Below are 26452 nucleotides of genomic sequence, written 5' to 3'. Positions count from 1 at the left end.
ATTGAGGTAAAAATATCCAAAAAAATTAGCTACACGCATCAAAAGAATGAGAAGAAATAAGAGTGATGATGTCATTAAAAAAAAGGTATAGTGCTGCAAAGACATCAACCTGAATTAGCATGCTAAATTACTAGCCACAGCCCGACAGGTGTATACTCTTTGGTTCAAGTACGTCCACAAACCGTGTGAGTTATTCGTGTATTACAGTTTGGCTGACGGTTATGTTGCCCGCATACCGCCTCCCATGGCCGAAACTGGTATTATGACACCTGTCGGGCTGTGGTTAGTAATTTAGCATGCTAATTCAGGTTGATATCTCTGCAGCACTACCTTGTCATCTTTTTAATGACATCATTGCCATTATTTCTTCTCATTCTTTTGATGCGTATAGCTTATTTTTTGGATATTTTTACCTTAATTCTTACACATGCCACCTTTAAAGTGTGCATCTGAACAAATTGACAACTAATTGTTCTTATGCAATTTCTATTTGTTTTGGTTAGTGGTACCTGAGTTTTGTGAATTTGATGAGAAGAATCATAGAATAATTCAAATATCGGGCTATCTGTGCAACAATCAGCTACTGCTGGAGCTGGAGGTAGCTTTTCCCAAAGAAGAGAACTCTTAAGCTAGTTACAACCTAGTGCCATGGAAGAGCTTTCTTTCTTTGTTTGTTTCTTTCTTTAAAAACAAAAAAACAAAACAAAAAGACAAACACTTCTGTTCTGTAGCTGCCTTAGAGGTTGATGTCTTCCATCATCTCTTTCTTTTTCTGTTTCTCAGAAATTCAGAATGCTAAAAAGTATAGCTTATGAGTTATAACTTGACCGATCTTAGACATTAACCAAGGCATCCTAGGTACGGCTGACAGCATTCACATAGTGACATGTTCTCTTGCCCTCCACTGTGGGTTTCCCTTGTTTGAAATATAAAGAGAAATGATAAAATATACATTGCCTTCACTTACACCACACTTGTAGCCTGGGTGAACCCAGACATACCTGTTAGCCTGTTAGGATCCCATTGATGCCTGTTTCTGAATTTCCCATTTTACAACATCCAGGGCCTAATGAGCAGTGAAATTAAACTTTAATTGGTGCATTATACTCTTACCAAATCATTTCAGATGTGCAGCAAACACATCTTTCTGGTAAACAAAGGTTTTAAATGCAGTTGTTTACTCAATTCCAAAGAAAATACGCATCAATATCTGTTGTCATCAGTTAGCCTGGCTAGCTAGTCATCAGTGCAGATCTGTTAAAAGGTTTGTCTGGGTTCACCCAGGCTACCACACTTGTCCATAGGCCATCAGAATTCTAATGTAGTTTCACTCCGTTGAGTGTGTTTTCACAATCTCCTATTTTAGGGGAGCCTAGCCTAATGAAATACATTTCACAATTGGCAGTCATTAGTAGCAGCCTATAGATGGAGGCCTATAAAGTCTAAATGGGATGAAAAGGTGTAAAATAATATTTGACTATCACTGATATGACTTTCTGACTGCATATCAAATATGGTGAAATTTACTGGCTTACCAGGAACCTGATGTTCCTCTCAAGCTCAGTTTCATTCCTGTCAGAATAGTGCTCTTCAGCTTTTAGTTATTATAATTACTGTAATATGTTGTAACCATGGTGACCAACTTTGAAGTGCTGTTGGTTATGGTCTCTGATCTATAAAGAACACACTATAAAGAACACTGGTGTGTTCTTTATAGATCAGTGGTTATGGTTGGTCACAGTGTCATTTTTTGTCTCCATCCCATCCTGCCACCTGTTTGTCACCATTTTGTCTATCTAAGTGCCAAATCTTGTCTTTGAAAGCACTGATTCCTTTTGTGAATATGTTAAATGAAGGATTTTATCTGCTCTAGCTTTGTGTGATTTTGCATTAATGACATAAACAGCCTCTTGAAACATATCGACATGAAACATTTAGGCTACATTTTGGAATATGTTGCCTACATCTAACCCTGGGTGTAGCCTAATGAAAGTGATAATTGTCAAGAAATCTTTGGTAGCCTAGGCCTAGTGAAATATGAAATTGGCAACTTGCTGAGGAAGAAAGCCAATGAGGAAAACTATAAACTATAAACATACATTAGCTGATCTGGTGGACAATTTAAAAACTGCTTCTTCGAAAAGCTTTTTAATTGTGGTCTATTATTATGATTGATGTATATTGCTGTTATTCATTATGTATTTATTTATTTGCTACACGTTTTGCTCGCTTACTTATTTAGTTTGTTTGTTATTATTGTAGATATTAAACCATGAGTAGGCTAGTCTATGTAGGCCCTATCATTCAGTTGTGCTACTTTGTATGCTTGCTTTGGCTACTAGGCCTACATCACATCGAAGGGTAAACACAATGCTACAATGTCACTGGCCATAGCACGCAAAGGGCGTATTATGTCACGCAGCCTACGTTAACGACGTTAAGTTTCCGAAATAGGAGTCGGACTTGTATGAAAAAGTTTCGGGGGCGTCTTGAATGTTGATACCTTCCTAGAAGTAAAGGTGTGTGATTCTATCATAGTTCATGTGAAAAAGCCTGGGTTATTTGCGGTCGCGTGCTTATTTGCATTTACAGAAGTCGAATGCACTTGACCGGTCAGCGTCGTCCTCTTCTTCGGAAGTTTGTTACGTTAGCTAACTAGCCAGAGAAGCAGCTAGTAGATTAGCCAGCAAGCAAACATTTACAGGGCTGTCAGTGACATTACGCTTAATTTAGGCTAAAACACATATTTTACTGTATGCACTTTGTAAAGTTAAATTGCTGTTTTGTACAACGTATACTCGTGGCTTAGAATACAACCCTTGTTAACTAACAGATAGCAGCTAACGTTAGTCATAGTTCAGAATGCCAACGTCAACTTTCCAAACATGCACATGTAAACCTTGTTGTCAGCATAGATATGGTTGTCAGCAGTGTCTTTGAGTTAAGACCGTTTTGCCTTTGCTAACATATAGCCTAGATGTAGCTGGTTTATTGGTGGCCTGGCACGTTCACCCTGTCAACCGGATTCATCCTTAATCTTGTTCCCAGGTAGCCAGCCAGCCTACACCTATGTTGTGCTGTGTGCGTGCGTGTTCAGCTAATCTATGATCCGAACTGACAAAGTAGCCCCACTTGGGCAGTCCGGTTTTCAGTTAAGCCTCTCTTCGACACATTTATCAACGGAATCTGTTGTCAGATTTGGGGGCATACTATGTTGTGGATGTTTTGAAAAAGAAAGCAAAAAAAAAAGAAAGAAAACACTAATTTATTTGTCACGGGTTGCAAATTGTTGCAGTTGTTGCCTAAGTTTGCCTTTATAATGGCCGCGCAGATGTTTGACTACGCACCAGGGCGGACCTCCAGCCAACATCCATCCGAGGTGAGTGAGAATGTCTACAGTTTTATGAGACGTTTGAGATGTAAGCCTCCCAACAACACGAGAACGACGTCCTTAGGTTGTGACCGGTGACGCGACGTTCCCTCTTCAAATTATCTGTTACATAACCTTTGCTTGTCCTCAAAAAATACTTGAGAAGAAATTTAAACAGAGTTCCCGGGGGATACTGTTAGTTAGTGGAAAAAGTTATTACTCCATTAGACTTTTTGTGGTGAACCTAAATTTGAACTCATTTTTTCTGTGAAACTGCTGTAATTCTTTCTGGACTATTTTTAACTGTGCATATAGTGACTAACCAGTGCATAACTGATCTGAAAGTGCTTGAGACTCACCGAATATTGAGAAGAACTGAAGATCTTCAATGAAGATTGATTGTTTGGTGTAAAGCGGTGTCTTTGTAGCCTGGCGGGCCATCCTTTATCATTGAAATGTACAGGCTGAGCAAATTAATATGCCGCCGCTAGGGTGCGTCTAGATTTCTAGGCTAGTGTCTTTGTATATAGGCTAGATTTGACTCTTCATCTTTAAGCATCCCACTCTCATATCATCCTGTATTTCACCACAGGCTAATTGGTCCACTTACTCTGAGGGCATCAATCAACGGATGCGGGTACCTGAGCGAATCAGAGTGGCTCCTGGCACATTGGCAGAGGAAGAGCAGAAACCTGAGGATGTTCATCCTGCCTACACCATGCACATACCGGACAAGCTTGCATTAACAGGTAAGGGTGTGGGCTTCACACGGTGGTTTAGTGGTCCATGAAGGTTCCACAAGCACTTCAGTGGATTATTACATTACATTACATTTGGCTGACGCATTTTTAACCAAAGTGACTGACAACCTGGTAAACAGTTTAAGTTTTAGAGCAATTCTCTCAACAATTTTAGGACAATTTAAAAACGGTAGAGATTATGTATTGGGATGTTCAATAGAACACCTTGGACTGGTCTGTTTGGTAAATCGATGCACCACATCTATCAAATATCAGAGTTTTATTTTTAAAAAATCCTTCTTTCTTTTTAATCTTTTTTTTCCAATGAATTTTGAATGTTATTCTGAATTAATCATTTGGTTTATGTCAAAAATCATTAATTATCATACCTAAATTGGATCTGTGGCCTGTCAGTAATAACACAAACTGTAATGAAGAACACTCATTTTGTCAGTCTATATTTAGTCCATTTGCAAAGCACTAAACTACGTGATGGTCATGCAGTGGCTAGTGTGTGACTATAAGCTCACAGCTGTTTGTCCTGGGTCTAGCAGATGTCCCAGACCTTAGTGCTCGGCCGATGTTCTCCAAGCACAGTTCAGGCCACTCCAGCTCCGTGTGGGACCTGGGAGCCTTCAGCGTGGATGCGGCCCACCTACAACATTCTGCACAGGTGTGTGGCGTTATATAGTACCGACATTTCCATGATATTTTTGCCAGTGCCAGTGTATGTTTCTTCATTCTCTCTTTTTGTTGTATTCACCTGTAAAACATGCCTCTCTCCTTTATCCACCCCCTTGGCAGTTTTACTCTTAAAATTGCACTGATGGATTGGAAAAATCAAACCATTGTACAGATTATTATAATGTAATCATTTACATATTGATAATAAATTACATGCATTAGACATGGGCAGACTGGCACTTGTATTTACTGTGGTCACACACAGTTTCGGCAAGTGACTTAGTGTCTGGCCTTTGAACAGAGCCCCATTCGGAGGTCTTACAGCGATCAAGCCTTTGGCCGCAGCCCCCCAGTCACCCCCACGCGCACTAAAGAGGCCCTACAATCTCCACCCTCGTGAGTATGCTCTCATTGTACCATGATTGCTCTTAATAAATACATAGTGTTTTCTGAATGACACTGTTAGGTGCTTTGTTACAAGATTGCATTGGCAGGAAAATATTTTAACAATTTGACCAATACTTTTCAGAGTGGCATTAAGCCGCTCTGTGATGGGTTAGTTGGTTGGCTATGTGTTGTAGTGCTACTTTTGTATCATTATCACTAGCAAATAATACATGTGCAACCTTGATGTGACACTGCTGTTGATGGTGTTTATTCTTCTAAAACATTTTCCTGATAACTTCAAGGCACCACAAACTCTTTTTTTGAGTTAAGGCAGACATGATAGAGGGCTTGTTGCACCTTTGTGTGATACTATCAGAAGCTGTGTGTGTGTATGCAGCACACAGCACTTGGTGAAGCCCACATACACATGAATTTACTGTCATTGTTGGTGAGGAAGATCGAGTAGCTGTCAGTCTGAACTCACAGTAGCCGTAGTGCTGTGAGATAACATAGCTACTCTGCTGTCTTATTCTCTCAACTCACCACCACTCCGACCTCTATCCCTCCCTCCCTCCCTCCCTCCCTCCCTCTTTCCACCAAACCCGACTCCTGACACCACCACACCCACCACCACCACCACCGTGTTGCTGTAGTAGCCGCTGTTCCGGAAGAGCCTTGGCTCCTAGCCAGCGCGGCAGTGCCACTGTCGACCCCCCCGCAGCCACCCCCCAGGCCCTGGCGCTGGGCTCTCTCCCGCCCAACCTGCTGTCTCCCCAGGGCGTGCTCCAGGCGGCCAAGGAACTGGGACAGCAGGCCTCCCAGCGTCTCCTGCAGACTGTCGCCCAAAAATACTCCTCCAGGTGATGCAACTAACCCCTGGCTTGCTTGCCACCCCCCCCCCCCCCCACCTCCACCTGCACCAGTCCACCAGCTTACTAGCCCTCCCATAAATGCTCACCACGACACACGCATCCCCATCAGATCACAATCGCCTGCCTTCTCATCCCATCACATCCCTGTTATTGGCTACAATCCTAGTGAAGGGCAGCTTCCAACCCTGTCTTCTATGTAGGCTTGTATTGCTGTGGTCGTGCTATACCAGGAGTGGCTTTACTAACCCTTAAGTTTTCCCTGACAGTTCAGTCTGGTAAACTATTTATAATAACATTCAGACAGGCTCACTTCAGTATTGCTGTCATTTATTTTCCAACCCCTCTCCCCCAAAAGCATCCATTCATTTGGGCTTTAAAAACAATAGTATTAGCAGGCAACTCTGTGTTTGTGACCAGTGCATGTACTTTCACCATAATGCAGGTGAAGGGTTGTCCCGGCATGCTTTAGTATTTCTGAATGTTGGCCGTCCTCTTGTTGGATTCAGAGGCAGAGCTCCATGTCAAATCACTCATTTGTTTACCAATCTGTGGCCTTTACATAAGATATGTGAAAGGTTGTCTTGCCTTGTGCAAGCTATGCCTTATTGTCTTTGCCTGGCTCTCTACTGATCACTCTTGCTACATTACCATTGGTGCAATAAAATAGGAATAATTCATAAAAACCCACTCACGAATTTTGTGATTTGGTATTACTGAATTACCTCACTGCCTTTGCTGGCCAGCAGAGGGTGTTGTACTCTTACTTTTCTGCTTACTTTACCAGGTTTCCTTGTACTTTTATCAGTAGTCTTATGCTATTGACTCAAACCACCAGGCAGTATGGTTTAAGCAAAAGTGGACTGGTAACACAAATAGCCCCAACATCTTTGCTATCCTTGATGTGACACTGAATATGCACAGGGTGTCTGTACATGTGCGGATGGATGTAGTTAGTGTTGTGTGCGTTCTGGTTTCCAAAACCTCTGGAAAGCTGCTTACAGTGAAAAACTTGTTTATGTTTTGAAAGTTCTGCAGTGTCTTGATGGTTTAAACCTAATTAGAGTCTAACTTCAGCTTTATTTTCCTTTCTGCTTCTGAAGGTTTGGCATCCCAGAGAACCACTCACGCAGCTCAGCTGAGGTGCAGCCATACACAGAAACCAGGAAAAGGTGGATCTCTCTCTTGTATATATGTTAAAAAAGATAAAAACGATTATTTTTTGATTCCATGTTTCTACCACATTGTCTTACAACCTTTTGGCATGTGGCAGTGTAATTTTCAGTCAGAACAAACATATTGGTCAAGAGAAAATCAACATTACATTAATATTTGCCAGGGGTATGAACAATTTTGTTCGCCTATATGTGTGTGTTTACTGTATATATATATACAATACAACGTATTACTTGCTGACTTTCTTTTTCAATGAAGTAAATGGATTACTCATGGAATGATATGAATGACTTGAATCAGAAGCACAATACTTGTTGCAATTGGCAGCAGATATAATTTTTTTGCCGCAGTTATTATACATAATTATCGGCCTTCCAAATGTTGGGAATGTCCGTTTATGTGACTGGAACTTTTCGCAGTATTCTGAAGAGCTGTATAATACATCATTTATAATGGGTTTGTTTGGGTTATGTATATCACTATGGGAGCCCTCATCAGAATGGATTCAACAGTCATCTACTTTTTCCCATCTGTATGTATTTTAAATATGTATTAGTAATAGGAGCACATACATCAACCTATGTTTTCGAATGAAAGCTACGTTTAACAAATTAAGTATGTTAAACAAATTAAAGCTAATGGACAGAATCATTACCTGGAAGGTAAACCTACTTAATTTCTCTTGACGTGTGTGTGTGTGTGTGTGTGTGTGTGTGTGTGTGTGTGTGTGTGTGTGTGTGTGTGTGTGTGTGTGTGTGTGTGTGTGTGTGTGTGTGTGTGTGTGTGTGTGTGTGTGTGTGTGTGTGTGTGTGTGTGTGTGTGTGTGCGCTCTGAAGTGCCCTTCAGGAGCCTTGGTTGAGCCCAGAAGAGGAGTCTGGAGCAGCAGTGGAGTTCATTGTGCTTCGGCGACAGGTGAGAACAACATTCTAGACTGTCCTGCTGACCAGATGAGACCCAAGCATTTCTGTTCTTAGGGACACATTTGTGGCCTTTGTCATGGCCTGAATTTGCCATTTGTCATCCCTGGTTGACAGTATACATAGGCACTCAACAAAGTGTCAAAGTTTAGTATGCTGATGTTGCACAGTATTACATGAGCTAGTTGAGCCCAATATGCCTCAAGTCTTACCACCGGAGCCTCTTGCATACAGTATATGCAGTATATCTCATAGCCACCCCTGCTCCAAGTACACGTGCTTTAAGTCAGTGGTATTATCATAATTATGCCCCTCGTCCAATCACACATAAATAAATAGTTTGACCAGGCTGTTGAATAATATTAGTCAAGTCGGGTATAGGACTGAGATCCACTTGTCAAACTCATCCTTGTTATTTCAACCATTTGCAGCTCCTGAAGATGAGTCGTCGCCTTGCTGCACTCGAGCGTCAGAACGTGGAGCACAAGCAGGCTGAGATGCTGCTCTTCTCTCTCATGGTGTCGGCCGTCCTGCTCAACGGCTGGCTGTGGATGCGCAGATAGCTTCTCGGTCACAGTCTTCCCACCTGTGCTTGGATTCCATTGCCCGCCCTTGGGCCTCCATCGATTACCACTCTCGGTCGCAACCCTGTGCGGGTAGCCCTTCAAACACCAATCCCCGCCACACTAGGGCTAGCTATGCTAACACCACTGAGGACTCAAAGTAGCAACGGCTAGCTAGAAAACACCAATTTCCCACAAGCACCGGTGTGAGTTGTTTGTAAGCATGGTAAGTGTTGTGAAGGCCGTGGTGAAGGTTTGGGGTGTCATTTTGAGTGTGTTGATTTGCGATGTCATGTATTTATAAAGTCAGGAAAAATTAGGCTTGAAAACTTGAGGTGTTACGGGCTTAGAAAAGTTTATTGTTTATGATGGAAGATTATAGAAAATATTGTATTTGTATTTACTCACTTGACAGATGTATCTAGAGTTGTATACTATTAAGCACAGCATTTTACAGGTAGACATAATCTGTTTTTGCTGCATCTCAATTATCCCTCCAGGACTGGTCAAGGACAGAGACCAGAATATGCAATATAAATATTTCTGTACACACTACACTTCCTGGAGTTCTGTTCATTTGTCAAGGAAGATGTGACCATACAGTGTTTTTGAATTGTTTGAGTTTTACAAAGTGTTTCTGTTAAAGAGCTATTCAGCGGTCAGTAGGGATGTAGTGGAGACTAAACGCAACTCAATTCTTGAATTTAACTTGCAATTCAATTGAGGTAGCAAACAGGAAACAGAATTGCAATTCAATTTTTGCACAACCCTGCTAGGAACCATTTACTGTAATACTGCTGGTATTGTTATAAACATTGGACAATAACCTCCACCATCATCAAACATGTTCTGAATACCTTTTTTAAAAATCCGATACTGCATTGCGCAGTCCACCTCACCGAGATCACAGAATTCATAGTTTACCCACCTCTTATTTTACCACTACATCCCTGACAGTCAGCCAAACCTGTGTATGTATGTGTGATGAAAGGAAAGTTTGTGCTCCTTAAGCCCTACTGAAGTCACATGCAATATTCTTTCCTGCTCTTATCAGTTCAGAGCAGAGGTCAAACAGTAGTCTGTGGATGCAGCAAAAACAATTAACTTACACCACACAAGGCCTAATATGTTGTAAGTAATTTAATTTATATATCAGGTCAGCTATGGGGAAATGTGAAATTTCACTTCTATATTAAGCTGTTGATGCTGTGCACTTATCATCAAGGATGCAAATAATGATTATTCCATGGAATAATTATAGACCATGACAGAAGCCTTAACTCTGGCCTACAGAGTGTTTCTTGTCTAAAATGATATTTAGACCACAGAGATAATACTTTGGTTTTCTCTCAATGTGAAATGTGGATTCCATTAAATCAGTTTTACAGCAGATGCAGTTACCCGTGTGTTGGATTTTTGCTAAATGCCAACATTTTTCAGTCCTGACAATTCAGCTACTGTACTGTAGTATACAATACATTTAAATGAACTGGACTATTAATACTACAAGTAACCAAGAGAAACAACAAGTCTGTCAGTATATTACAGAGCCTCTAAGGAACATGGTCAAAAGAAAAAACATATGTTTAAGTCACTAAGCTTTTTTCAAGAACTCATAGTGCACACCAGATACTTTCTTATGTCATGTGCACACGAAACTCTCTGATGCGCACCAAAAACGTATCTTGCCCATGTCCCCTTAAAGGCTCTGTTTATTTTAAACCCCAGTCATTCAACACAAACAAAACAAAAGGTTAGGAAAGGCATTTTCTTTTTAATATCAAGTGGTTTTAACAAAAATATGTGAATAACAATAGAAATTATAACAAAAAGGAATTCTTGTAGATTTTACTCCATACAAATTTAAATTAAGAGTTAACTCATTATTTTTTGGAACATTGCAGAAGTAATAACAAAATAACAGTAAAAGTCAAAACCACAAAATGAAACCAGCATGAGATGATTTGTGTCAATTGAATTCTGATTAAAGGAGAATACAAGTTATTTTTTTTATTTTTTTTAAAGAATGATTGTATGGTAAAAACATTCTCAAGCAGCTTCTCTAAAACATACCTTTTGAGACAAAACAAACCAGAAACACTATGGTTGGGGATGTTGGCACAGAATGAACTTGAAATTTAAAGAGACACGCAGCTTTGTTAACCACATACAGTAGACACCGTCCATTTAGGCCCAGATTAATCTGGTGACAATTTCCTAAAACCATCTGTCATGAGACAGACAAAAATGTCATTGTAGATGTGATATTCTGTCAAAGAATGACAATGATTAGTGCCAGTGATGCAAAAGGATCATCTACAATGGTCAGAGATTGCAATGGCAGCTATGTAAATACATCACAGGAGATATGCAAACATGACACGTGACCAATAATAGTACATGACAATGGCATGTCATTGGAAACAATGATAACATATTATGGTTTGTCTGCTATGACACTTTAAGGTCAGTTTTCTAGCTGTTACCAAGTATGTAGTCGGACAACTTGTTGGGCTCCCATTAGCCAGAAGAGGGAGCAACAAGGATAGTAACAATGGAAGAGAACAAGGGAGTGATAACTAGGTTCCAACTTCACCTAATCATATGTCCATTTGTTAGGTATCGTAGTAAACATGAGTCAGCTGCCTAATCAATTAATTAATTAATCAATCAGATGCCAGAAACACAAACCTCTAGAAAATGTCCTCTATCTACTGTCCACACAGGCATATCTAGTGAATGTGTCCAACCTGGGTGGACTGTGACTGCCTCCATTTTCTATGTTCCACATTGTAGCCAATTGTTTGATTTCAACAAGACAGCTAGAGACCAGCAAACTAGACCAAATTTAAAATGTTAAACACATTTTTTTTAATGACACAACAATGTTTGAAATTAAACTATTGAAAGGCACCTAGTACAATACGTTTGTGTGCTGACTGGGGACTGCTATAGATGAAAATATGAAACCGATAGCTCATTTAGTGCCTATTGCTGCCAGCCAAAAGACATTTCACCTCACAGATAGACAAGATGGAACAAAGTCTTCTCTGAAACTGTTTATGGGGGACAAATGAAGACAAAAATAGCAGTTTCTTTTTTTTTACATAAAGTAAAGCAAAACCACCAAGAAAGGCAAGCCAGACCATCAAGATGGGCAAAAACACTTTCTGGCATTGAATGAAAGAATTGGATAAATATTTGAACCACAGCTTCACTGGTCTAGAAATGCAGCTCACCATCAGATATGTGATGTTGGATCCAAAGGAAAAACACCAGCATCTGTGATTATTGTGGATAATTTAAATGTCTGTATTGCTTGATTTCTTTCTTGAAATGTTTCCCCAGTACATAGACAATGATAAACTACCCTTAACTGCAGTCATCTTCAGGTAACTGATAAATATATGATTGCAGTCTGTCTATTCAGCATGTGAATTTAGAGCCCTCTTGTCTGGTCTATTGTCTAGAGTGAGCAAAGTAGGCTGTGATGAAAATAACAAACATTCAAGTAGCACAATAGAAAGGCACAGAAGCAGTCTTCTTTCAGGCACTGAGAATATGGCATATGCCACAGACACGACATATCCCACAGTGTTTCTGCTAATGATTTGATCTTTTAACCACTGGTCAGAAAACAATTCCAGACTTCCAGATAAGTCATTCAGGACAAAAGTGTAACCCTGGTTTCTCCAAATGTTTGTAACGCAACATTAACGTAACATTTGTAACGATTGTAGTCACAGAAACTACATGAATACTGTCATGGACCTCTGTGGTCCTTATACTCCCACTGTTCTATGTTGATTCCTACAACTCTACACTCGCTGGATACCTCTTTGGTCATTCATTTCTTTTTGTTTGTAAGAAGACAAAAACCTACAGCATTCATCTCAGCCATCTACTATTGTTCTTTAATGATTTAATACTCATCATTGTGTTTTTGATACATGACACTCTTGAAATACATTTCACTAAATGAGCTGATAAAGATGTGACAATGGTCTGAGTGGCATTTCACAATCTCCTTAAGATCTCCTTTTTGTCCTATTGGGAAATAATCTGATTCACTGCCTCTCAATTTTCCTGGGCAATCAGCTTGATGTCTAACGACTGTTCGGACATTATAATAATTATGATTAATCCCTTGCAATTTAGCTGCGTCTGGTTGTACACTGAAAGCATTCTGAGACTAGGTCCATTCAATGAAAATGCACAGCGCACACTGGCACACACACACCCAAACGACCCAAACAATATACACATATGTACATAAACTCTCTCTCTCTCTCTCACACTCACACACCACTCTGAAATGAAATCCTTTGATAATTCTGAATGAGTAAAATGCAGTGCGTCTTACCTCCCCAATATTTTACCACAGCCCACAAACACACACACACACACAGGGCAAACATCAGGATTCAGGAACCCCAAACCAGTGGGCTTTTTTACAAGGCACTATCACACCACTCACATTCTGCCAATAACCTTCCTCACAGAAACTCCCTCCCAGTATACTGTGGTCCTTTACTGACTGCCTTATGGGGCACTGGGTTTTTTATCTACCTGCTACAAGAAACATTCAGTTCAACCATCGCACTAACACCACATCTATGGACAACTATGTACATAGTTACACGTCATTTCTGAAGGAAGGTGTCCAAATAAAACGGTTGGATTATAGTTCTGTTCAAACTGAACATGTGACCTTGATTGTAAAGAGTTCCAAAGGCTTAACTAGAAAAGGGACTTGCAGTCAGAACACAGCTGTGTTTTGTGAAAACCCATTTACCTTTAGGGATCCGTTTGTTTCAGTTGTGCATATTTCATTGTTATGGGCAGCTCATTAACAGACACAAAGAAATAAAAAAGCAAATGTTCTACTACCTACAATATTTGGGTCTGCTACCCCAAGTGCCATATGTAACATCACTAAATATCATTCTAAACATAAATATACTGAGTAAAGAAAAAAACAGAATGTGTACAGAGTAGATAGTGCAATACATGCAAATGGTAGAGGAGCAAATTGGAGAAAAAAAATGAAATGAATGATACCTAAAGACATTTGGTCCAAGGGTTTGGGATTGAAGGAAGACAAAATTCTTCCAATAAAAGAGGACTGATTGTTCTTTTAACACCAAGCGCGGCAAGTTCCTTCCTAACTCCATGAGGTATTTTTCACTGAAAAACACCTTTTTAAAAGCACATGACAAATAGTGCATTTACACACACCCTCACATAGAATCAACGCAGTCTGAGGAAAAGAGGGGGAAAAGAGGAATCCTTCACATACATTGAAAGTATGTATCAAGCATGGCATAGAAAAATGTGTAGATGTGTGTGTGTGTGTGTGTGTGTGTGTGTGTGTGTGTGTGAAAGCACTGTGGTTTAGATGAGAATCTCCACCATGTCATTGTCCACATCGGATTGGCTGAGAGGTTGAGGAAGTGACTGCATTGGGGCTCTCCTCTCTAGCGTGCTGCAGTGATACGCAGGGACATCTGAAACACACACACACACAGGCATGATCTATTGGATTGCCATTTTTCTGTAAAGCAAGACTGCAGACACACAAATACAATTGACTCAATTTGTTTGTTACATACAACCTGATCTATAAATGGACCAGCAGTGTTTATGGTCAGACCAGACTTGGATTACCCGTGCGGTTGAATATATGTGCACAAACATGATTATGCAATATCATGTGCCCAAACCTGTGTGTTCCTATATATGTCACAGTAGATCCTTATGTTTGAATCCAAGATACAGACGGCTCCAATGTAACACTGCTGTCTGAGGAACGTTGTCCAATTTGCATAAATATTTTATGAATATGCTTAGGCGAGTCTGTGTGTGTGAGGGTTTGGTACACACATCCATAAGTATGTATGCGTGTGTGTGTGTGTGTGTGTGTGTGTGTGTGTGTGTGTGTGTGTGTGTGTGTGTGTGTGTGTGTGTATGGCTCCTACCTGCGATGCGGTCTGGGATGTAGACTGGGCTGGGGCTGGTGATGCGGGACTGCTGGGGCAGGGAGGGCAGGGCCGGGGTGCTGGGCTTGCTGGCCTCCTGGCTCTTGTCCGTCTGTGTGCAGCTGTCCCTGCTGCCTGTCTTGGAGTGGCTGGAGTAGAGCACAGGGGACGGGGACGAGGAGATGGACTCTGTCCTTAGGGAGTCCATGCGGAACTCAGGTCCCAAGAGCACTCCTGCAAGCAGAGGATTCTCGCGGTTAGCACACTAACCGAGGTTCAGGTGATTTGCTGGTCAAGGAAAAGTAATATAACACATTTGATGAATGGAAAGTAACAAGTTTCCAAAAATTTCCGGAAAAAAAAACTGCCTTGAGCAACATAAAATTCCTATCTGGAATAGAGACATTTAAGTGTTACAAACTAACAACAAAAAAAACAAAAACAATACAAGTAGATGAATATCCAAACACTGACACACACACACACACACACACACACAATCTCTTTTGTATCCAATGATGACACTTGCTCCAGGGAAAGGGTTGGGTGGGGAGTTCAATGCTGTTAGCGTTGGTGCCAGTTTATTTGGTTGGGGAGGCCGATGCATGAGCCCCACACTCGCCCAAAGGTGGGGCTAGGGTGTCCTGATGTTAGGGTGGTATCAGCTGACACATCTTTCGGTCCTCCAGTGAAAAAAAAGATGTTTATTTGTTCAGTCGCCGTGACGCTGATGGCTTGCCAAGTTGTTCTGCTAAGTGTAACATCAACCCAAACCATTTTGAACCTGTGGCAGTGCTTTTGGGGGTCTTTGGTATGGTCCTTGTAGCGCCTTTCCTGTCCTCTGGTAGCCTGTTTTGAATGACTAACTGGACCATAGAAGGTTTGGTAGGGGAGGCAGAGGTCAGGGGTGCGGACGGTGTGGCCAACCCAGCAAAGGTGCCTTTTCGCCAAAGCTGCTTCCAAAGCTGACAAACTGAAGATTTGTGCAGGCACCAAATGTGGAAGATCTCCAAGCTTGTGATGTGATGCCTGTATGGGGTCCATTTTTCTGGCCCATAGAGCCGGAGTGGAGACACACACTGCATTGTACACTTCAACTTTGGAGCTGACTTTCACCCCTTAGGCAGAATTGCCTAACGGCTTATGAGGATTTACTGATATGGCAGTTAATTTCCACACACACACACACACACACACACACACACACAAACACAAACACACACACACACACAGAGAAGTGAGTGAACAAACACACAAGACAGCACACACTCCCATTGGCTCACCCAGGCTGCCTTTCCAGCTGCGGTCGTCCTTGCGCTGCTCCTCGGTGATGGGGCTGCCGCTGAGGCCCAAACTGTGGGACAGGAGGCCCGAGCTGCTGGCCCCTCCCCCGCTGCTGGCGTTGGCAATGGACATGAGCGACTTGGACGGCCGCATGGCTGAGGACGGGGAATCGCCCTTCCCGCCAGGATCCTTCCGTGAGCGCTGGTGCAGCACCTTGATCATAGCGTCCTTCTCAATGATCTGGGCGTGCAGGTTCTTTATCCTGGTCAAAGAGGAGAAAAAGGGCCTTTACTACAAAATGGTCCTAATAAAATGACTGAGTCATTGAGTACTCACTAATCAGCTGTGCAACTGGGGAGATCTGACATCCACATCCTATTAGCCACTTCACTTCAACTTAAGAGGCTTGTTTGTTTGTTTGTGTGTGTGTGTGTCTCTGTCTGTCTGTCTGTCTGTGTGGTGTGTGTCTGTGTCTGTATTGTGTGTGTGTGTGTGTGTGTGTGTGTGTGTGTGTGTGTGTGTGTGTGTGTGTGTGTGTGTGTGTGTACTGTATTGAGACCTGCTCTCCATGTCCAGGCAGCGGCGGTTGGCCATGAGGATCTCCTCTTCCTCTTTCTGGATGCGGGCTTCCACTGATGTGTCATAGCTGCTGCTGGGGGAGTGACTGATGCCTGTGGAGGACGTATCCCTGTGGAACACACACACACACACACACACACACACAAGCCTTTGATATACAGTAGAGATGCATCTACATTTTGAACATATGAGTGAGCGTATGTGCGTGTGTGTGTGTGTGTCAAACTTGTTATACATGTCTTACCTCTGCGTAGCCACAGAGGCAGCTGCATCCAGGGCGAACTGCCTCATGACGCTCTCCTCCAGGTACTTTTGCTCCCACTTGGTCATGTCAGCCTCCAGGGCGAGGATGCGCTCCTCCTTCTCCCGCAGGTGCTCCATCAGAGCCGTGGCGTTGTACTCGGGGGCAGCCGTGCTCTGGGAACTACCCTGCCTCTGCACACACACACACACACACACACACACACACACCACACGCACAGAGAGAGAGATATTCAGAAAAGAGAGATAACATAAAAATGCAACCATCATGTGCGAAAATGAAAAGGAGCAAAGTGCAAACCCACACAAACTCTTATTACAGTATAATGATACGGGTAATAATAATTATGGAGGACTTCAGCTTAGGTTAGTGGGTTCAGTAAACTAACACCACAATACCTCTGGATGTAATATGCACTTCAGGTTTACCATTAAAGCATGTAGTAATCAACTCCACATACATGTGAATGTTTAGTGTACCAAGATAACTCACAGCATATTAATACAATGCATATCTTTCCAGGTTACTAAAATGGCCCAGCTGCTATTGTAATCACTATTCCCAGTCGTGTTGGTGAACAGAGGCCTGCTATACAGGAGTGTGCTGTTGGGTGTCTGCTTAATCAGTCTGCACTCTGCAGGCTATAGGAGGCATGTGGAGACTGGGCCCCTTAATGCACAATCCAGCTGTGAAGTCTTCCTCTGTCTGTCTGTCTGTAAGTTTACATGTGTAGACAGATAAGCCAGGCCTCAGACACACACAGACACAGGTGCACACAGAGACAGAGAGAGAGAGAGAGAGAGAGAGAGAGAAATAGGCCTTCACTCAGACAGTAATAGGACGCAGAAATGCTGACCACACACACACACACACAGTCACACCACCGCCAGACACACACACACAAACAGTACATATGCTGACCACACACATTAACAACCCCCCCCCCCCCTTCCCAAACACATACACACATACACCCATGCTGCTGTAACCTTTACCCCAGATACTGATCCCCAGTCTGGAGACAGAGGAAGAGTAGAGCAATAATGCAAGCTGGAGTCCTCCTCAAAGACTCAAACCTACCCCCAACCAACTTGACTACAATCATTGCTCCACTACTCGGAGCACAGTGGTGTACATGCGCATGTGTCCTAGTGTATATGGTGCTGGGTAAGGCTTTGGATATGACCACATACTGTGGGCCAGACTGGACACTGCTGTGGGCGTTAGTGACTGTTTGAGAAGACTCAGAAGTGTATGCATCTCTGGATGTTACCCACTTCATGTCTGGTAGCGCTAGCTCTCTCTCTCCGTGTGTGTGTGTGTGTGTTACCTGTTGCATACGCAGCGACTCCAGCTCTCTCTCCAGGCGTGTGCGCAGACGGTGCTCCAGCTGCTCTCTCTTCTCGCAAGCGGACTGCAGCTGAGCCAGAGCTTGCTGCATCCTCTCCACCTTCTCCACATACACCTGCTTCTTCTTCAGCTAGACAGACAGACAGACAGACAGACACACACACACACACACACACACACACACACACACACACAGGCAGGTTAGACCATGAGGACCTTAGGAGCTAGCCTAGCAATGTAGACGCACCCTAGCGGCAACAAATGTAATTTGCAGCCAGGGTCGTCTAGCAACTCTCCGATGGCTTGCAAACTGGAAAAACTAAACTCTAGTCAGGCCAATCACATCGTGTATAGAGTCGGTGGGCTGGCTTAACATAAATTATTATAGAGTTACGACAGTTCCGTGTGTATTCCCTGCTACTTGAAAACAAAGGAGATGGCTGCCGCTGCTGGCAAACAGCAGTCTTTCAAATCGGCTTTGGCCGCGACTCTTAAACTGGAGTTAAGCTATTATTTGAGAAAAGAACAAAGAACGGCACGAAGTCATAGCTATAGCGCTAACCTATTGCGTGCAGCAGGAATTTGAAAGACAACCATTTATCCCGCCCCTCGGATTGAACCCTGCCAATGGTGAGTTCCCAGACACAACATTTTGATGTGGGTCTGGCTCGTCAGGCTACTTAGGAGCACTCCTTCAAAGCCAAAAGTTAAAAAGCGCATATTTACACACAAATCATAAATCAAAATAAGAATCATAAGCATCTAATAGGCATGACATGTAAGGCCCAAACAAAGAGCCAGTAAAGCTTTAAAGTCCAAAGTTGTACACTCCAGGAAAGTATAAATAGGACTTCAGACTCTCACACTGACAAACTCTGTGCCTTTAATACCCCTGCCTCTACTGCACTCCACCAAGGACTTCAAAATGTCGTTGAGCAGATCTTTATTCAGACAGACTTCAAATGAGCTCAACCAAACTTACATCAGATGTTCATAGACACCTCCACCATGAGCTAGTAGTCATGACACCTCTGTTCCACTCCATACAGCCTCTATGTGTCCATACTAGAAACTCCTTGCAGTGGCTCTTTACAGCTGTGCTGAATACACCAATTTAGAAAACAGAAGACAGGATAGACCAAGCAACAATAGGAGAGAGAAAAAGAGTAAAGAAGAGAAAGAGAGAGGGAGGAAGAGAGTGGGAGAGAGAGAGAAAGACAGCCAAGAATCCAGCCATCTCCAGGCTCTTTCATGGCAGGGCTTAAACTCAAGGGCTTTTGTTGGGAGAACAAGCAGGCGTTTGTGGCGGGGCCTGCCCAGAAAGTGGAGCAGTCCTGGGCTTCAGAGGGCACTCATACTGAGCCCGGCCATTCTTCAGGGCCCAGTTACCAGGGCAGCTGGGCCACGGCCAGGCTATTTCAGACACACACATCCAATGGATGGAGAGGGAGACGGGAAGAGTGGAGGAGAGGGCATCAAAAGGCTGAAGACGAAGAGCATAATTCACGCTGAAAAAGCCCAGATCTCCTCCAACCATACAGCGGGTGGGTGCTCTCTCTTTCTCTCTCTCTCTCTCGCTCGCTCTCTCTCTCTCCTACTCCCTCGATCTTGTGGGGTTCACCCTTTCTTTCTTTTTTCCCTCCTTTATACTTCTTTGTGTGTTAGCTTTGCAGTAGAGATTTGTCAAGATTTGTCTAGGTGTTGGAATGTGTGCCAAGATTTAAATAGGGGTCAGGGGGAATCCCTAGCACAGAGAAAGAGTCGATCTAGGGGCCAAACAGATAGAGCCACAATCTCCTGTGAGTTCAGTCTATAGGCAGTCTGCTGTGAGTTTCGTCTAAGATGAAGTCCTATAGTGGTCTCCTGAGTAATCATCTTCAAGGGGTTCAGCTCTAAGGTGACTCTCTATGGGCTATTCTCTCCTGTTTACCCTTTAATTAATCTCCTATCAAATCAGCAATGGAATTAGACTAACTATGGGGTTGAGCTTGGAGCCACGGTAGCCACTGTGTTCAGCCAGTCAGCTGCAGTCACTATTGTGCTCAGACCTATAGCCTGGCTATAAGCCACAGTTTCTACTGAGCTCTTCTGAATAGTTAAGAGTGGAGAGGTTCTCTCAGTGTACACAACTGTTGATTTCCAGGTAAGGGAACAGGTCCTGGATCAGACATACACAGGATTCTGCTTCACCACATGACTCTCTGGCACATTATGAAAATGGAGTATGCTATTAACTTTTTTTGACTTGCTATTAACTTTGTCATTACAATTTAAAATGTGCTGACTGGCTTTTTCCAGAGACAAAATGGCTGCTCTGTTGTAAATGTGCTGGTGTATTGTGCCATCCATTATGCTCTACGCATTCTTCTGTCCTCAAGGGGGGTCCGAGTAACCCAGCTAATTTAGGAACAGTGGAGAAAAATAGAACTTAGAATTCCTGTATTTGTGAATAGGGCATCTTTCTCTCTCTCTCTCTCTCTCTCTCCCTCTCTCTCTCTCACTCTCCTCTCTCTCACTCTCCTCTCTCTCGCTCTCTCTGTAAAGCGGTACTGAGCAGCAATTCAAAACGGGACTGACTCCAGTAGCTACCATTGTCTGTGTATTGATTTTGGCTTGGGCTTAATAGTGTTAAATATAGCTAACCTTTCCAAATGTCAATTTCAGTAACGGTTTAATGAATTTTGTTTCCATTTCAAGTCTTATGAATCCAAAATGAACACTGGGAAACTTCTCTCTTCTTGGAAAATTTGTGTCAGCGAATTATACAAAAAAAAAATGTTTACTTCACCTCTCTCTTTATGGAATCATTAAATTTGATGATTCAGAAATAGACCATCACAAAAACATACAAACCAACACAGTTCACAAAAGACAAGTCCGGAACAAATACTAAACACATCCGAGTCAACGTTTTCTAAATTTCAAACATTTCATCCTCCACCCTGCCATTTCAACACTGACCAGGTGTGTGTCTGGCTCTAAAGGTATGGTGTGATGGGCTCCTTGGCTCCTCAGACGGAGGCCAGGCTTTGGCTCCCTGCCTGCAGGTCTGGGGAGAGTCAGAGTCGCTAGAAAACAGAGCCCTGTCAAAGACGTGTTCCTGGCGTCGCAGTGCCGCGCCATTCACCAGATAACACAGCTCCGAGCTGAGGAAGCCCGAAATGCCTGGAGTGCTTGTAGGGTACACGTATAATACTTCCCTGAAAACAGGAATATGTCCAGCCCGGGTATGTGTTCTGTGATAGTGATATTGGATTTCATAGTGTGTTTATACAACACAGGATTTGGTTAGATGGTAGTTTCCTTTCTGAAGACATGTGAGACAATATAGACCTCTGTTTTGAGAGCTTTGATGCCTCAGCATACATTAAGCCATCTTGACCACAGGGTGGCGCATATTCCTATAGTGAGTTCATAAGAAGGTGAAACAAGTCCTCCCAGATACATGGGGCCAAATTTAATGAAGGGTGTTTTTCTCGCTCACGTATCTACAGTAACTTGGCTAGACGCACAGTGATCAGTTGCTCCTCAAAGACTGATTAACCAAGAAGCTTTGAAATGTTAAGTCACCTGTGATTAAATGACAGTAATAGAGATTATTAATTTTTTAACAGGAGATAATAGAACATTATCACCACTGATAGGAACTGTGAATATTTAAGTAATCTCCTTTGCAATACAGCGCTGAAAGAACCATTTTATTGGCTTCTGAATCTTAATAAATGTATAAATCATAACATAATATGAACCGTTTCTTTGTATAATATATATTTAAAACATAATATGAAGACCATTTCTTTTGGGCCATTTTACTCAGACGACGCGGTGCGTTGTTGACACAGGTCTGACTCGCCCAAAAGAATGAGGGCCCACACAGCAGATGATTCATTTTGAACAAAGACCTTCAAGGAATTAGCCGTTGACAGTTAAGCAAGGTATGCTCATCGTATTTGCTCTCGTCATCGCTGTTTGCTGTGTCTAACGGTGTCTAGAGACAGTTGCGTTCCGTCACCGCATGCCAGTGGGTGTTCCCGACTGCCGGGGGTGTGTAGCCTACTATGCAAATGCCTTGAAGTAGGCCTATAACTGTAATTTGATTGGCTGGTGCCTTCCGTTGCTCTCCGTCGGTGCGGTTTAACTTTTTGACAGGGGCGACAGGAGCGACGGGACGCAACGGACCCACAATTCAGTTTGGCAACGGATGACGTAAGCCCATGTAAAGTGAAGGAGATGCGTCTCCTGCACTTCACTGCACAAAACTGTGTAGGCACCGCAAGTGCCGAGACACTGGACTGAAAAAACACTATTTTGTAAATATGGTTCACCATGCTTATGTCCTCCACTGGTCCCATCTGTGTTTGTCTAAATGTCAATTCAACAAACAAATTCCTCCTGACTTTGCATATCTGTACTGTACAGGCCCAGTGTGCTGCTGCTTTGACGCTGGTGTGTGGTGAGCGTTCTGGCGCATAATCGCTACACATTGGTGGTGGTAAGTGAGGTCCCCCCTTCCATGTGAAGCGCTTTGAGAGTCGAGAAAAGCGCTATATAAATGTTGTGTTGTGTTGTTCTGCTGCTGCTTCTGCTAGGTTGAATGTGGCCCAGACCTGGCCCAAATTCAGGCCAGACCAGGAGAGTCATGATCTATGGGACGGCCATGTGTGAAGAACTCACCTCTTCCTCCAGTTTGACTACTTTGGCCTGGGCATTGTTGAGGGCCTGGTCGCGGATCTCGATGTGACGCCGCTGGTCCTCATTGTTGGAGCGCAGGGCACTCAGCTCCATCTCCAGCTTCTCCTTCTCACGCTGAGTCTCCTTGTCTGTCAATGCAGCAGGAAAGACGACAAGGCATTACAGTTTCAGGATTATGCTAGTTGCCTGGCTGGCATACAGAGACATTTTGAGGTGGTAGGGTCTCCTTGTCTATGAAACACAATAAAAGGACACGAGTCCTTTTTCATCATGTTGGACACTCTCATATTGTGATCCCATGAGGGAGAAACACTAAAATGTCCTTACAAGTTTAGTGGTGACAATTTACTTCATCATTGGAACACACAAACTTTCTATTTTGTTGATTTAGGATGAGCTTTGGGGGTGGAAATGAACGACATAAATGAAATAACATGAATATGCATGCACTGCATCCTTTGCCATAGACATTCTGAAGGCACACAGCAGCCAGTATTTAATACAGGGTTCCCACTCTCAGTCAAATGTAAAATTCCATTACTTTTCCCTGACTTTCCCTCACAAAAAAAAACCCTGAATTTCCATGACTTACTATACAATGAATAGTACAAGATACCGACCAATGATTTCAGAGCACCCGCATAGCAGTCAAGAGTCTTTTACTTTTTTAGAGTGGGATATGAATAAATAGGCATTGAATAAACAGTTGGGCTACTCAAGCAAGCCGTAAAGCTAACAACCAGATATACACCAATTCTGTGTGGAAATATATTTGTATTAATGTATTTTGGCAAGTACATTTTAAACTGCTACAGCAAAATTCCCTGATATTCCATGACTTTGCCCCCATAATGATACAATTCCCTGACTTTCAATGTCTGTAATAGTCTTTCTAAAATTCCATGACCTGTGGGAACCCTGTTGGGTGAACTGATGACTCAGTGAATCTTAAACACAGCCATGTCTTTCTCTTAATCTCTCTTAATCATAACCTCAAAACACACATACTGTTTTAATTCAGATTATGCCAGTAGTAGCCTACCAACTAATACCAGAAGTAATGATACAGCTATTCGTCATCAACCGCATCCAAAATGGTGGCACTATTAGTGAACTATATTCACTAAACTGAGTCCAGGGTGAATTGGGAGCACTGTACTGAATTTATTGAATTATTCAGAATATTATTATTATATTATATTATATTATATAAGCTGCAGTTGGCAAGTCTGACAAATTGAGGGGACTTAGCCAAAATTTTGAATGTTTACAACTCTCATGCCCCTCCCCCACTACCACCGAGCACCCTCTCATCGAGTTTGTGCTAGTCAGTGCGCACCAGACTGTGATTGGCAGTCAGATCTCACACAGCCCTGCTCTGATTGGACCAGAAGAACCGGGAGCTGTGGATTTTTGCAAAACAAATAACAGACTCTAGGTGGAGGTAGAAGTGCGGGTTTTTTTCTAAAACCGGCTGATTTATGTTGTTCTGTCGGAGCATAGTGTCGGTTTCAGTGAATATGATCAAAAAAATCTTGCCAACTGCAGCTTTAATCAGAAGTTGTTTAATGAGCCAAACTCAATCCTGTTGGCCAGTCTTCCAGTATCTGTTTGGGAATCAGTTTGTGTTTTCCAGAAGATTCTCTAGATGGGAGGGTATACTCACTCTGAGCGAGAAGCTGAGAGATGGTCTTGCGGTTCTCTTCGGAACCTTCACACTCTTTTGCTGCCAGCTGCTTGTTGGCTGTTTCCATGCGCTCTGAAAGTAGACAACAATAACAACCATAAGATTTCCCTCCACACACCATCTATAAAAGTCTCCTTGAAGTGACGAAAGCCTGCAGTTTGATCTGTTTATCTCTGTCTATGATCACTCATCTTGTGGACTTGATTAGCAGGAGAAGCTTGTTTTTCAGCGGAATCAGATGCTTTTCTAAGCACACTATTTCCGAGCATGCAAATGGCTCAAACAAATGCCTTTTTCTTCAACACACTTTCAACCACACAATTGCAAGCCCAGCCCCACGTATGTTAGTTTGACTACACTGTGGTTTCTTGAAAATCTGTGGCGAAGGGGGAATTATTAGTCAGAGATACAGGATATTCTGCAACCCTGCTGGGGAAAAAAATAATATGGCAGTTGTGTAAATCCAGACCTTCTGGACAAGAGTGGAGCTAAGACAAGAGATGGATACAGAGATGATTGGGTGGGGGTCGGTAAAAAAATGGATGAAGCGCTGTCTGTGGAGTGCAGCACCCAAAGCGCCTCTCGGCTTGGGCAAATTACACTCAGATACTGCACCGCTGGGGCCTGTTGCTCAGCAAATACCAAAACAAAAAATTCTAACAGTAACCTTGCATGAGGAAATCTCCCTCCCTATCCAGCCCAGTCATAATTTAGCAATGGAGGGAGAGCAATATTGGATTCATTAAAAGATGTATTGTACTACAGGGCTAAAGAAGAGCGCTCTTTTCTTCCTTCTTTTTTAGCTGAGGGGATGGGAATGGGGGGAGAGCAAAAGTAAAACTTTCATCAAGGAACTGGGCCAAAGGTTACAATAATATTTCCATGATGGTAGGACAACGCTGCTCAGTGAGGGACATTCTGGCATTGACTGCCAGCCCCATTATTTCCCTAACTCATCGCAACGCAATAATCAAAACAGCTTGTGCTCTGAGCACGGAGCATAACCCTTTCAAATCAATTCTCTTCTCACGTACAATGAACACTATTAAACTCACCCTAACAAACAATCACTCCTATAATGCGGACTGCATGACATGCCAAATATGTTCCCACAAATCCCGTCAGGAATACGTGTGCAGTGAAAACATCCAAGGCATTCCTAACGGCTCGGCTTTGACAAAGCCTCTTGAGACGCGAGCCTTGGGCCGCTAAAAAGCCCAGCAAACAGCCCGAGGTGGTGAGCGTTGTCTCTGGGTGGGTCGCAGGTCGGGTTTGCATGCATAGCCCTCACATCACACCACCCAGTTCTGGAAAGCTCAGGGAGCCCTTGCGGTGTGAGCAAGACCCCAGGCCACACTGCACGGCCAGAAGAATGAAAAACATGGAAAAGAGAAAGAAAGTGAAAAATAGGGGGGTGGGGTGGATGGGGAGGTGGTGTTGGAACGGAGCTGAGCAGCCTGGAGGGGGGAGGGGGAGTAATGTGTGTTATGTGTTGTAAAAGTGAGGGCTCTCCCAGTGGACATACGTCTGGGCACTCCGCCATGTGTTGAGTCCCCCCCACCCCCCTAACGAAAACGCACGGCCGGTATGACTGTGCTCGGCCGACGTCAGCACCAAAGACTGAATAAAGAAGCAGGAGTTTGCTTGAACAAAGGAGGCTTTGCTTTCCCTTGTGCGGAGATATATTCATACTTTGCCTGCAGGAAAAGTTCTTGATTTTCGATTTGATGTGGCCGTGTGCGAAAGGAAGGCAGGGACTGTTTTGGCCTGGATACTCAACAAGAGGGGGTGGGGGAAAGTTTTGGGAACATTCTAGAAGGAAATCCCTTGTTGGGAGCAGAACTTAAACCGGACCCAGAACCCAGTTCAGGCTGAAAGCTCCTTCCCATCTGATTGGCAGAAGGGACTCTGGAC

The 26452-nt window shown here is 43.0% G+C and overlaps 2 protein-coding genes across 6 annotated transcripts in view; one reads left to right on the top strand and one right to left on the bottom strand.

The window, feature by feature from the left end:
* The first annotated feature begins 2413 nt into the window (after nt 1-2413).
* LOC143112545 (mitochondrial fission factor homolog A-like) lies at nt 2414-9261 on the top strand. Of its 3 annotated transcripts, none has more exons than XM_076274818.1 (9): nt 2414-2519; nt 3296-3379; nt 3963-4119; nt 4665-4783; nt 5096-5190; nt 5835-6041; nt 7154-7222; nt 8063-8138; nt 8575-9261. In XM_076274818.1, exons 2-9 carry the CDS (start codon nt 3320-3322, stop codon nt 8704-8706), a joined length of 915 nt encoding a protein of 304 aa, XP_076130933.1. In that variant the 5' UTR covers nt 2414-2519; nt 3296-3319; the 3' UTR covers nt 8707-9261. The 3 variants fall into 3 exon arrangements, with proteins under 3 accessions (XP_076130933.1, XP_076130932.1, XP_076130934.1); XM_076274817.1 differs by having other exon boundaries at nt 4662-4783; XM_076274819.1 differs by lacking the exon at nt 5835-6041 and having other exon boundaries at nt 4662-4783.
* A 1199-nt stretch (nt 9262-10460) lies between these two features.
* The window catches only part of amot (angiomotin), a 37695-nt gene continuing 21703 nt past the window's right edge, over nt 10461-26452 (bottom strand). For all 3 annotated transcript variants that reach the window (XM_076274814.1, XM_076274815.1, XM_076274816.1), the window contains 8 exons: nt 24518-24610; nt 22834-22979; nt 18140-18289; nt 16792-16982; nt 16528-16656; nt 15968-16230; nt 14685-14918; nt 10461-14213 (listed from right to left, as the gene is read on the bottom strand). In XM_076274814.1, coding sequence (XP_076130929.1) covers nt 14101-14213; nt 14685-14918; nt 15968-16230; nt 16528-16656; nt 16792-16982; nt 18140-18289; nt 22834-22979; nt 24518-24610 — 1319 coding nt within the window. In that variant the 3' untranslated portion in view covers nt 10461-14100. The remainder of the gene's footprint in view (nt 14214-14684; nt 14919-15967; nt 16231-16527; nt 16657-16791; nt 16983-18139; nt 18290-22833; nt 22980-24517; nt 24611-26452) is intronic.

The sequence above is a fragment of the Alosa pseudoharengus genome, unplaced genomic scaffold, assembly GCF_046254945.1.
Source record: "Alosa pseudoharengus isolate Yale_2024_CS ecotype anadromous, Long Island Sound unplaced genomic scaffold, YU_APseudo_1.1 YU_APseudo_1.1_scf_8, whole genome shotgun sequence".
Lineage (NCBI taxonomy): Eukaryota > Metazoa > Chordata > Actinopteri > Clupeiformes > Clupeidae > Alosa > Alosa pseudoharengus.
This window is presented reverse-complemented; position numbering and strand designations above follow the sequence as displayed.